The 14,105-nt window shown below is 38.5% G+C and overlaps 1 protein-coding gene across 1 annotated transcript in view; it reads left to right on the forward strand.

The window, feature by feature from the left end:
* The first annotated feature begins 269 nt into the window (after nucleotides 1–269).
* Nucleotides 270–14,105, forward strand: part of waw (Translation factor waclaw) — a 38,709-nt gene continuing 24,873 nt past the window's right edge. Inside the window, exons 1-4 of the mRNA XM_053780107.2 lie at nucleotides 270–476; nucleotides 1,816–2,088; nucleotides 10,048–10,185; nucleotides 12,492–12,628. Of these exons, the coding sequence (XP_053636082.2) occupies nucleotides 270–476; nucleotides 1,816–2,088; nucleotides 10,048–10,185; nucleotides 12,492–12,628 (755 nt within the window). The remainder of the gene's footprint in view (nucleotides 477–1,815; nucleotides 2,089–10,047; nucleotides 10,186–12,491; nucleotides 12,629–14,105) is intronic.

A 14,105-nucleotide genomic window follows, 5' to 3' on the forward strand; every position in this document is an offset into this window, starting at 1 on the left:
TTTCCTAATAAAATATTTTAGTCTTACATGGTACCATATAAAAATACTTTTGGTATGTATATACAGTATTAGAGTCATGTTAATGTTTAATTGGGAGAACTCAAGTAATTCAATATTTATTTTAATGTGGAGCATTTATATTGCTTCCTACATTCAGAAATTTATATGCAGTTTACACAAGCATCTTATCAGTGCAGAAATCCATTCTTAATATGATCTCTTGTATGTATCTTTTTATGCATCTGAATCTTGCATTAATTTTTGTGGATATGTATCCTTTATCCATTTTTTTATGTATTTTACCACAACAGACATATTTGTTTTCTTGTAGACTCCAGCAGTGTTTATACATTTCAGGTGCAATTAAAAAGGACACCAAAAACAAGCAGGTCCTGGATAAGCTGCAGGTGGAGCAGGAACGAGGCATCACAGTGAAAGCTCAAACTGCTTCTATTGTTTATAACTATCATGGTCAGGTAAAAAAATACTGAGGGATTTCATTCAGTAAATTGTTGTAATACAACACATATACTACTGAGACATTTATTGAAGGAGACATATCATCACCTGTGGTGATAAAGCCACAAATTCTTTTTCACACATATGATCAAACTCTATATTACCTAATTTATTAGTGTGAGGGTTATTTTCATTCTCAAGGCTTAGGAGTTTGCACTTTTCCACATTGAACTGCATCTGCTACTATTCAGAATACAACTCAAAATCAAAAGTTTAATGGTATCCTCCTCTGAATCTATTATTCAGCGAATTTACTCATGTTGATTTTATTTCCTTGTTAAGATCATTAATGTAAGTTATGAGCAACTAGGGACTCAATTCTGATATCATGCAATTTATGCAAACTTTTTGTTTCTTATTAGTCAACCATTCTTTGATCCAAGAAATTAATTTTCCTTCTGTACCTAAAGTAAACTTTTCATGTCTTTTTAGAAATTCTGTTTAGACCAATTCTCTCTGTTCCTTCAGTCTTTGTATTTTTTTTATGTAACAACTGAAGTTGTCTCCAATACACAGTACCACCCCAGCAAAGTTCTTGTTACTGCTATCAGGGTGGAACTAACCCCTGAATTTGGCAGTAGTAGTAGTTGTAGGTAAGTAATAGAAGTGGTAGAACAGTATTTGAGCAAAGATCATCATGGCCAATCATCAAATTGAGTTTTTTTCCTACTGCACCCCATCACCACCCCTGACTCTTCCTTCTCATGCCTATATTTTATGCTTCCTCAGGTATCTCTACTGACTTGAAAATACCACTTATACAAGTGAGATAATGTCTTCATTAAAGTTTCCTAATACTGTACTGTACCTTGTGTTTTTTTTTTCTTAACTTTGACAGGGAAGAAGGGGACAAAAAACAGTAAAAGGTAAGACTCACCAGTGATAGCCGACTGGTTTGAGGAATGTAATTCTTGCAAATATCAGTGTTTTGCTGTAAAATAATTTACACCTTGAAAATCTTGGTTGGACTAGTTCCAAATCTGCCTAGTAAAAGGCTTCCTCCATGATCAGGAGGTATTGCTGATGATGCAAAATACCCCTAATGAAATGTAGGTGTGCAGTAAACACAGTAAGGTACTGCATATCCAACCTTGATACAGTAACTCCAACACAACACAAAACATTAGAAACTAAGTTTTTAATTTAGTTACAGTTTCCTATATATTTGAGTGTTACTCTAACCTTGTATAAGTGTACTATAATTTCTTTCTTGTAAATATTAATTTTGTAGATTTATTAATGCTACATTTATGTTTTGTATTAGAGATTGTTTACTTTTTTATTTATATTTTTCAGAAATACCTTCTGAATCTTGTTGATACTCCTGGCCACGTTGATTTTACTTATGAAGTGTCAAGATCACTGGCTGCATGTCAAGGAGCCATTCTCTTAGTGGATGCTAATGAGGGTGTCCAGGCTCAAACTGTTGCAAATTTTTATTTAGCTTTTGTGAATGAAATTGTCATCATTCCAGTATTAAATAAGATTGATCTAAAAAATGCCAACCCTGCAGGTGTAAAGGAACAGTTGAAGAATCTTTTTGACTTTAGCCCAGATGAAGTTCTCTCGGTGAGTATAACTCCACTGTGATTTTGAAGCCATTCCATTTTAATATATCAGCTTCAGGAAATGTATTATGAAAGACACTTAATTTTAAAAATTATACATTTATTAAAAAATCCATTTAATTATCACTGTTCTGTATTATATAGTACATACTATACTGTACAGTGGACCCCGCCTTACGAAATTAATTCGTTCATGAGAGCTCATCGTAAGCTGAAATTATCGTATGGCGAATTAATTTTCCCCATAAGAAATAATGGAAATCAAATTAATCCGTGCAAGACACCACAAAGTATGAAAAAAAAAAAATTTTACCACATGAAATATTAATTTTAATTTACACAAACTTAAGAAGACATGCATAATTAATACTCTACTAAGAATACAATACATGACACTTACCTTTATTAAAGATCTGGTGATGATTGATGGGATGGGAGGAGGGGAGAGTGTGGAAGTTGTTATTGTTTAGAAGGGTAATCCCCTTCCATTAGGACTTGAGGTATCAAGTCCTTTTCCGGGGGTTACTTTCCTTCTTCTTTTAATGCCACTAGGACCAGCTTGAGAGTCACTGGACCTCTGTCCCACAACAAATCTGTCCATAGAGGTCTGTACCTCCTGTTCCTTTAAGACTTTCCTAAAATGGGCCATAACATTGTCATTGTAATAGTCACCAGCATGGCTTGCAGTAGCTGTGTCAGGGTTATTTTCATCCGCAAAGGTTTGCAGTTCAACCCACTTTGCATACATTTCCTTAATCTCTTTTTTTCAGTTCCATACTAATTCTCACCCTTTTTACCACAGGGATGGCACTAGAAGCTTTCTTGGGGTCCATGGTGACTTATTTTGCAGTTACAAGCACTAAAAGCACTGGGATAATGTGAAATGTACCGAATGTATGCGTAGATGCGACCACACTGGCTGGCTTGTAAACACTGGCACTGAGGCAACGCGTGGGATGCGTCCCAGACGAATCACATTAGGCGAGTTTTTTATTGTGAGGCGAGGCAAAATTTCTGCATTCAAATGCTTCATATGGCGGATTTAACGTAACGCGATGCGTTCGTAAGGCAGGGGTCCACTGTATTTGAATATTTTTTTTATTATTTTTTTTAATAACACATCAGCTATTTCCCACTAAGGCAGGGTGGCCCAAAAAAGAAAAACTCTCATCTTCACTCATTCCATCACTGTCTTGCCAGAGGCGTGCCTACACTACAGTTATAAAACAGCAACATTAACACCCCTCCTTCAGAGTGCCGGCATTGTACTTCCCATCTCCAGGAATCAAGTCCAGCCTGCTGGTTTCCCTGAATCCCTTCATAAATGTTACCTTGCTTACACTCCAACAGCATGTCAAGTCCTAAAAACCATTTGTCTCCATTTGCTCCTATCTAACATGCTCACTCATGCTTGCTGGAAGTCCAAGCCCCTCACACACAAAACCTCCTTTACCCTCTCCCTCCAACCTTTCCTAGGCCGACCTCTACCCTGCCTTCCCTCCACTACAGATTTATACACTTTCGAAGGCATTCTATTCTGTTCCATTCTCTCTACATGTCCAAACCATCACAGTAACCCCTCCTCAGCCCTCTGGATAATAGTTTTGGTAATCCCATACCTCCTCCTAATCTCCAAACTATGGATTCTCTGCATTATATTCACACCATACATTGCCCTCAGACATGACATCTAAATTGCCTCCAGCCTTCTCCTTGTTGCAACATTCACAACCCATGCCTCACACCCATACAAGAGCGTTGGTATAACTATACTCTCATACATTCCCCCTCACCGCTGGCCCTTTTCCCCTCGTCAATTCTATGATTTACCTCATCTTTCATACACCCATCTGCTGACATGTCCACTCCCAGATATCTGAATACATTCACTTCCTCCATATTCTCTCCCCCCAATCTGATATCCAATCCTCTGTTACCTAATTTTTTTGTTAGCCTCATCACCTTACTCTTTCTTATACTATTCTCTTTCAGTTTCCTTCTTTTACATACCCTACCAAACTCATCAGCCAACCTCTGCAGCTTCTCTTCAGAATCTCCCAAAAGCACAGTGTCATCAGCAAAGAGCAACTATGACAACCCCCATTTTGTGTTAGACTCTTTATCTTTTAACCCTACAACTCTTGCCAACACCTAAGCATACACTTCTCTTACAACTCCATCTATAAATATGTTGAGCAACCATAGTGACATAACACATCCCTGTCTAAGGCCTGCCTTTACTGGGAAATAATCTCCCTCTCGCCTACATTCTCTAACCTGAGCCTCACTATCCTCATAAAGACTCTTCACTGCTTTCAATAACCTACCTCCTATACCATACACCTACAACACCTGCCACATTGCCCCTCTGTCCACCTTGTCATACGCCTTTTCCAAGTCCATAAATGCCACTAAAACCTCTTTACCCTTATCTAAATACTGTTCACCTATATGTTTCACTGCAAACACTTGGTCTACACATCCCCTACCCTTCCTAAAGCTTCCTTGTTCATCTGTTATCCTGCTCTCTGTCTTACTCTTAATTCTTTAAATAATAACTCTTCCATACAATTTAGTAGGTATACTCAACAGACTTATTTCCCTGTAATTTTTACACTCTCTTTTGTCCCCTTTGCCTTTATACAAAGGAACTATGCACGCTCTCTGACAATCCCTAGGTACCTTACCCTCTTCCATACATTTATTAAATAAAAACACTAACTGCTCCAAAACTATATCCCAACCTGCTTTTAACATTTCTATCTTTATCCCATCAATCCCAGCTGCTTTATTCCCTTTAGTTGTACCCACTGCCTCACGCACTTCCCCCACACTCACAGCTGGCTCCTCCTTACTCCTATAAGATGTTATTCCTCCTTGCCCTATACACGAAATCACAGCTTCCCTATCTTCATCAACATTTAACAATTCCTCAAAATATTCCCTCCATCTTCCCAATACCTCTAACTCTCACTCCAAAACTTTTTCTTATTCTCAACAAAATTTGTTGATAAATCTCACTCACTCTCTCATTTACTCTCTTTTTACATTGCTTCACCACTCTCTTAATTTCTCTCTTTCTCTCCATATATTCCTCCTTGCATCAGTTCTACTTTGTAAAAACGTCTCATATGCTAACTTTTTCTCCCTTACTACGATGTTTACATCATTCCACTAATCGCTCTTCTTCCCTCCCGCACCCACTTTCCTGTAACTACAAACTTCTGCTGAACACTATAACACTATATTCTTAAACTTATCCCATACATCTTCTACCCTATTGCCTATACTTACACTAGCCCATCTGTCCCCTAACAGTTGTTTATATCTTACCCTAACTGCCTCCTCCTTTAATTTATAAACTTTCACCTCTCTCTTACTTGCTGCTTCTATTTTCCTTATATCCCATCTCTCACTGTAGCTACAACTAAAAAGTGATAGGATATATCTGTGGCCCCTCTGTGAACATGTACATCCTGAAGGCTACCCAACAGTCTTTTATCTGCCAATACGTAGTCCTACAAACTACTGTCATGACGCCCTTTATCATATCTTGTATACCTATTTATCCTCTTTTTCTTAAAATATCTGTTACCTATAACCAAACCTTTTTTTATACAAGGTTCAATCAAATGCTCCCCATTATCATTTACACCTGGCACCCCAAACTTACCTACTACACTCTCTTTAAATGCTTCTCTTGCTTTAGCATTTAGGTCCCCTACCACAATTACTCTCCCACTTGGCTCAAAAGTTCCTACACACTCGCTTAACATCTCCCAAAATCTCTCTCTCTCTCCTCTTCACTCCTTTCTTCTCCAGGTGCATTTACACTTATTATGACCCACTTTTCACATCTGACCCTTATTTTAATCCACATAATCCTTGAATTTATACATTTATATTTCCTCTTCTCTCTCCATAACTGATGCTTCAGCATTATTGCTACCACTTCCTTAGCTCTTACTCTCTCAGATACTCCTGATTTAGTCCCATTTATTTCTCCCCAGTGAAACTCCACTACCCCTTTCAGCTTTGTCTCACTTAGGGCTAGGACATTAGAATATTAATACGTATATGGAAAGTGTAGTTGTGCTTTTCTGATTTAGTTAGGTATTTGCTGTTTGGAGGGATATCTGAACTACCATATCTGCTCACCTCTGGCAAGACAGTGGTAGTGTGAATGACGGTGAGTGTTTCTTTTATGGGTCACCCTGACTTTGTGGGAGATGACCAGTTTTATAAAAAGAGAAGATAGTTAAGAGATATGCAGTGTTTAAACTAATATGTTATACTGTATGTAGAGTATGTTTGGCCCTCTTATACTTATGTATCTTCTAGTACTGTACGTGCTAATACTGTTTTGATTTAGGAAATAATGAAAATAGATTTCATAAATATGGGTGTGAAGCATGGGTGATGAATGTTGCAGCGAGGAGAAGGCTGGAGGCAGTGGAGATGCCATGTCTGAGGGCAATGTGTGGTGTGAATATAATGCAGAGAATTCGTAGTTTGGAAGTTAGGAGGAGGTGCGGGATTACCAAAACTGTTGTCCAGAGGGCTGAGGAAGGGTTGTTGAGGTGGTTCGGACATGTGGAGAGAATGGAGCGAAACAGAGTGACTTCAAGAGTGTATCAGTCTGTAGTGGAAGGAAGGCGGGGTAGGGGTCGGCCTAGGAAAGGTTGGAGGGAGGGGGTAAAGGAGGTTTTGTGTGCGAGGGGCTTGGACTTCCAGCAGGCATGCGTGAGCGTGTTTGATAGGAGTGAATGGAGACAAATGGTTTTTAATACTTGACGTGCTGTTGGAGTGTGAGCAAAGTAACATTTATGAAGGGGTTCAGGGAAACCGGCAGGCCGGACTTGAGTCCTGGAGATGGGAAGTACAGTGCCTGCACTCTGAAGGAGGGGTGTTAATGTTGCAGTTTAAAAACTGTAGTGTAAAGCACCCTTCTGGCAAGACAGTGATGGAGTGAATGATGGTGAAAGTTTTTCTTTTTCGGGCCACCCTGCCTTGGTGGGAATCGGCCAGTGTGATAATAATAATAAAAAAAAAAAGTAAATACTTAATATTACATTCCTAAAAATTGGGACTGTGAAGAATAACATTATGTGAAGTGAAGAATTTGGCAAACATCAGTTTTTTTTTTTAATATTGTTTTAGATAAAAGTAGCTACAGTATATCTTACCTTGCATTTTAGTTGTTATTGCTTGATATCTGGACTGCGGTGGATGGTTGTGGTTCTTGTGCTGATGTGAATGCAGAATTGTCAGTAGTTGCTGATTATACTGGAGTGCTCAGATCTTCTACATTAAAGATTAGGCATAATCTGCTGCCTCAGAGGCCTTTATCACTATAAACAAGAACATTTCACCCCTCCATGGACGATGTAGTCTGGAAACCATACAAAAAGCCAGAATTATCCATCCCTCCTCCTCCTCCTCCTCCTCCTCCTCCTCCTCCTCCTCCTCCTCCTCCTCCTCCTGTGTGCCACCAAACACACACAGAGGCAGGTTTGTGGTTTCCCTAATAACCAGTTCTGCATCTGCCAGTGAGGCCGATGTGATAATGTGAGCAAGCCACCGGGATGTTATATTTACAAGCAAGGCCCATGGCCAGGCTACTGGAGTATTAAGACTCGAAATTTATCAAAGGTATATAAAGGTACCTGCACCCCTCCCAAGAAACTCATCACTAGTACTCCCTTCCTTAAATCACTTGTAAAAGCAGCTGCTGGGGAAGAAATTTCTTGCCTAACTCTTGTTGCAACCTCCGAAGTTAAGAATGATAGCAACTTTGAATTAGGTATAAGAATTAACAACTGGGCATCTACACTACAAACTAAATTGTTTGCCATCCTAATGGCACTAAAGCTAACTTATGACACTGAGCTTGACATAGATAAGTATTATTGATTCTGTGTCATCGCTGAAGCTCTTGACTCACACAATGACTCTAACAACATGCTCATTGGAGAAGCCAGGTATAGATACACAAAAATCAAGAAAAAAGGAATTAATGTACAATTGTTATGGATTCCATCACACATTGAATTACTGCTTCATGATAAAATTGATATGTTAGCCAAGAAAAATTACCCCGAATGATAATGTAGGATATAACTTTGGTGTATCTGAGTCTGGTATTAGGAATAATATTAGGAGAGAAGTAAATAATGAAACAATGTTATAGCAGTGCAGTTAGAAGCCTAAGTAGAGAACATGAACGTAGATAAGTATGTTTATGGAGCAACTTGCAATGTGAGCGGACTGACTGATGTAGTGGCCAAGCTTAGGCTTGGTGCACTGGCAGTTTTGGCAGGCACACAGATGATGACCAAACCAAATGCATATTAACTATCTTAAACACTATGCTTAATTGTCCACTTATTGAGGAATGTAGAGATAGTATAATAACCTATGTGACATGTCAAGATATCTTATTAATGAAAATAGGATACCAGATTCATTAAGCAAATTTCCTAAATTTGCTTGTAATGGATAAGTGAACTGTAGATATAAATCCAGGTTTACTCCTGTTAACCCCTTTTGAGGCCTAGTTCCTAGGCCTTTTTGTGTATCCATATTTATTTATTTATTTATTTATTTATTTAGTAATTTAAGCATACAAACAGAGGTACAAAAAATACAGGTAAAAGCAGCATGCCATGCTCTTGTACTACTGTCTACATGATGGATATGGGGTGGACAATAATTTAGCCACTTTGGTGGCAAAATCTAAAAATCTAATCTTCACAGCAATGCTTCTAAATGTGTTAGAGCTCTTTTTTTTAGTGAAAAGACTGCAACTTTACCAGTAACATGGAATTCGTTACAGCATTTGTTCCTCACAAAGTAATAAAAATAGATGGATATTGACAAGAAAAACTCAGAATAAAAATAATTACCTGAAGAGCTGGAGAAGTTACTTAAATAATTATTGAAGGGAGTAATCAGCCAAAAGGAGCAAAGGGTGTCAGGTGTAGAAAAAGATTCAAGTGGGATGCACTGTTATAGAGGACAGTAAAGTTCCTTAAAAGTAAAGATAACCTATTTTATAGTATCATAAGGCACAAATAACCAGCACATATGACAAAGAAACTTATGCCAGCATTTCTGTCCAGTTTGTACCATGACCTAGTTGGGCTGAAAATTTGTCATGAATTTCTTTCTCCTCTGTGCGGGCTATTTTTGTATCATTCCAGTTATGTTTTTTTTTTTCAACAAACCAGCCGCATCCCACCGAGGCAGGGTGGCCCAAAAAGAAAAACGAAAGTTTTTCTTTTTAAATTTAGTAATTTATACAGAAGGGGTTACTAGCCCCTTGCTCCTGGCATTTTAGTCGCCTCTTACAACACGCGTAGCTTAAGGAGGAAGAATTCTGTTCCACTTCCCCATGGAGATAAGAGGAAATAAACAAGAACAAGAACTAGTAAGAAAATAGAAGAAAACCCAGAGGGGTGTGTATATATGTGCTTGTACATGTATGTGTAGTGTGACCTAAGTGTAAGTAGAAGTAGCAAGATGTACCTGAAACCTTGCATGTTCATGAGACAGAAAAATGGACACCAGCAATCCTACCATCATGTAAAACAATTACAGGCTTTTGTTTTACACTCACTTGGCAGGACGGTAGTACCTCCCTGGGCTGTTGCTTTCTACCAACCTACTACCTATAGTTATGTTTTTATGCCTTTTTATTCTTGATATCATAATCTCCATGACACCCATTCTTTTAGAGTCTAGACCATAGATGTCCTAATGTTTTAGTTTGCTCAGTCATATTGCCTCGTTATTTTTGTGATATATCTATACGAAAATGAATTTTTAATTTGTGATTAGATTAATATGTGCCCTGATAGTAATTAGGAGATAATCATTAGGCTCATTTGTAACCAGGAGGCTGCATAGAAGTTGAAGACCACTAAAATGATGATGCATTATATAGATTTGATATCTACAGGTGTCTGCTAAGTTGGGAATCGGTGTAACTGAAGTTATAGAAGCTATTATTAGACTTGTTCCTTCTCCTGAGAAGAAATGTAACAAGGACAGCCCTGTCCGTCTCCTCCTATTTGACTCTTGGTTTGATCGGTACAAGGTGAGTTAAGACATTTTATGCCATATCTTTTCTTTATATTTTCCCAGCATCTTTTGTTAAACAATTTTCTTTTAATTGTAGTAGTATACATTTTTTTGGATGAATTGTTTTGTGCTATACTATACATACTCAGTACAGTATACAGTTCAGTACGTACTTCTTTCACAAACTGGCCGCATCCCACCAAAGCAGGGTGGCCCAAAAAGAAAAACAAAAGTTTCTGTTTTTAACTTTAGTAATGTATATAGGAGAAGGAGTTACTAGCCCCTTGCTCCTGGCATGTTAGTCACCTCTTACGACGTGCATGGTTTATAGAGAAAGAATTCTGTTCCACTTCCCCATGGAGATTAGAGGAAATAAACAAGAACAAGAGCTGGTATGAAAATAGAAGAAAATCCAGAGGGGTGTGTAAATATATATGCTTGTGCATGCATGTGTAGTGTGACCTAAGTGTAAGTAGAAGTAGCAAGATGTACCTGAAATCTTGCATGTTTGTGAGACAAAAAAAAAAAAAGACACCAGCAATCCTACCATCATGTAAAACAATTACAGGCTGCCGTTTTCTACTCACTCGGCATGATGTATTTGTAATAACCTTAAAAAACAGTTTTAATTTTTCGAGAGGTTTATTAGGGGTTCAAAACAGGGCAAACAGTGTGCAAGCCAACTGTTCTCACCACTATACCATTAGACTACAGTAGCAAATTTTGAAACCAGCTACCAACTGTAAGCTTGGAAAGATCAGCATGGATGCCCTCTGTAACACAATATAAGTTTTTGCACAAAAGTCATTGTGCCCTACAGCCAGTGGCAGAATCTAGCTCTTGTCCCATTGTGGCAAGAGGAGGAAAGACAAAGAGGTTGCATTTTGGCAATCCTTAAGTAAGGGCAGCAAGAATTTGAGTAATGGTGAATGATTTCTTTGATAATTCTGCTTGGGTGGGAAATGGTCAATGAATTTAAAAAACAATTTTTCATATATAAAATAAAAAACAAATACAGTGGACCCTCAGTTATCAGCCATAATCTGTTCCAGAAGGTCGACCTAGAACCAAAATGGCCTAAGACCGAAATAATATATCCCATAAAAATTAATGTAAATACAATTAATCTGTTCCAGACACCCAAAAATATTAAAAAAAAAAATACATTTTTTAAAGATTAATTATAGTTTTACATACACAAAACAATGAGAACTAAATAAAATAAATAAATGAACATTTAAATCACTATTACATACCTTTATTGAAGACTCTTGTTGGCTTATGGAAGACAGGGAGGAGGAGAGAGGGAGGACTGATTATTGTTTGGAAAGGGGAATCCCCCTCCATAAGGACTTCAGGTATCAAAGCCCTCACTGGGGTTACTTCCCTCCCTGCCTGCTACACTCCCTACATAGCTGCTACACTCCTTGCCTTCCTGCTACACCCTGCCTCCCTACTACACTCCCTGCCTCTCTTCCACACTCCCTGTTTCCTTGCTACACTCCCTGCCTCCCTTCCACACTTCCTGCTTCCCTGCTACACTCCCTGCCTCCCTTCCACAGCATATGTGTGAAGAACCTAGGATAACCCAAAAAAGTCAGACAGAGTGACTTATTTCCATTGGGGTCCTGCCTGCCTGCTACACTCCCTGCCTCCCTGCTGAACTTCCTTTCACAACATTAGCTTCCTTGATGTTTGGATGAATGAGCAGAAGTGTCCTCACTCACCCAGAGACACAGCCAGACTGGCTCAGGAACGCATGAGTGGCTGGTGGGCAGGCGGGTTGACATGTCCCATGCAGCCAATAAGTGAAATAACGGCTGATAACTGGAAGCTGAAAAACCGGCTGATAACCGAGTTGGCCGATAAGCGGAAAGACCAGTAACCAAGGGTCCGCTGTACTGTATTTCACATTTTTATGCATTAACCCATAAACGGTCCAAGCAGATCTACGTTCACATGTGTAGTGCTACAGAAGTAGATCTATGTTTTTTTTACATATTTTCAAATGTAACAAAAAAAAACAGTAGATCAAAGTTTTTTTACACGTTTTCAAATGTAAAAAAACAAAAAGGAGATCTACTTTTTTTACATACTTTCAAATGCTGAAAAAACGTATATATACGTTTGGACCGTTTACGGGTTAATTATGCTCCACTAAGAGTTTGGAGGTATGAATGGTACTGTACAGCATATTGTATCAAATCTGAATATGAATCTAAATCTTTATTAGTTATAGAGGTTGTGTTTGTGTTAGTGATAGCTATTATTAAACCAGGTCATAATTTGTGTACAACCCATGTTTTTTTTTTCCACTTTTAGGGTGCTGTTTGCTTGATATTGGTGGTTGATGGCACTTTAAAGAAAGGTGATCACATTACATCTTCACACTCAGGAAAATCTTATGAAGTGAGAGATTTGGGAATCCTTACACCTCTTGAAACTTCAGTACCACAGTTGTAAGTTGCTGAATTTTTATATGCCAGTCATTTGGAGCTTCAGTATATTCAGCAAGTTTTAGTCAGTAAGTTTGTTAGGGAAAAGGACACAAGTGCAACCAATGTGATATTTTATTGTGGCAATATTTTGCTCTCCAGCAGCTTGACAAAGCTTCTGGAGAGTGAAGTAAGTTTATTTATGAAGTTTATTTAGGTACAGGTACACATGCATACAGTTATCATACATATTAATTTATGTGTAAATTACCTAGGATAGCTCCAAAAAAAGTCAGACAGTGTGTAAGTAAGTTTATTAAGGTTTTTTTTTTTTTTTTTTTTTTTTTTTTAAAAAAGTCGGCCGTCTCCCACCGAGGCAGGGTGACCCAAAAAAGAAAGAAAATCCCCAAAAAGAAAATACTTTCATCATCATTCAACACTTTCACCACACTCGCACATTATCACTGTTTTTGCAGAGGTGCTCAGAATACAACAGTCTAGAAGCATACACATATAAAGATACACAAACATATCCCTCCAAACTGCCAATATCCCAAAACCCCTCCTTTAAAGTGCAGGCATTGTACTTCCCATTTCCAGGACTCAAGTCCGACTATATGAAAATAACCGGTTTCCCTGAATCCCTTCACTAAATATTACCCTGCTCACACTCCAACAGATCGTCAGGTCCCAAGTACCATTCGTCTCCATTCACTCCTATCTAACACGCTCACGCACGCTTGCTGGAAGTCCAAGCCCCTTACCCACAAAACCTCCTTTACCCCCTCTCTCCAACCCTTTCGAGGACGACCCCTACCCCGCCTTCCTTCCCCTATAGATTTATATGCTTTCCATGTCATTCTACTTTGATCCATTCTCTCTAAATGACCAAACCACCTCAACAACCCCTCTTCTGCCCTCTGACTAATACTTTTATTAACTCCACACCTTCTCCTAATTTCCACACTCCGAATTTTCTGCATAATATTTACACCACACATTGCCCTTAAACAGGACATCTCCACTGCCTTCAACCGTCTCCTCGCTGCTGCATTTACCACCCAAGCTTCACACCCATATAAGAGTGTTGGTACTACTATACTTTCATACATTCCCTTCTTTGCCTCCATAGATAACATTTTTTGACTCCACATATACCTCAACGCACCACTCACCTTTTTTCCCTCATCAATTCTATGATTAACCTCATCCTTCATAAATCCATCCGCCGACACGTCAACTCCCAAGTATCTGAAAACATTCACTTCTTCCATACTCCTCCTCCCCAATTTGATATCCAATTTTTCTTTAGATTATCATACATAGATTATCATACATAGCAGTATATATGTAAAGAACCTAGGACATCCCAAAATAGTCAGAGTGACTTATTTCCATTGACTCATTTCCATTGATAATGTTAGTAAAAATGTTGGACCGCATTGCTTGTCTCCCACCAGGGCAGCGGGACCCAAAGAAATGCATCCAAAATGTATTGACA

Source organism: Cherax quadricarinatus, chromosome 36 (genome assembly GCF_038502225.1).
Source record: "Cherax quadricarinatus isolate ZL_2023a chromosome 36, ASM3850222v1, whole genome shotgun sequence".
NCBI classification, from domain to species: Eukaryota; Metazoa; Arthropoda; class Malacostraca; order Decapoda; family Parastacidae; genus Cherax; species Cherax quadricarinatus.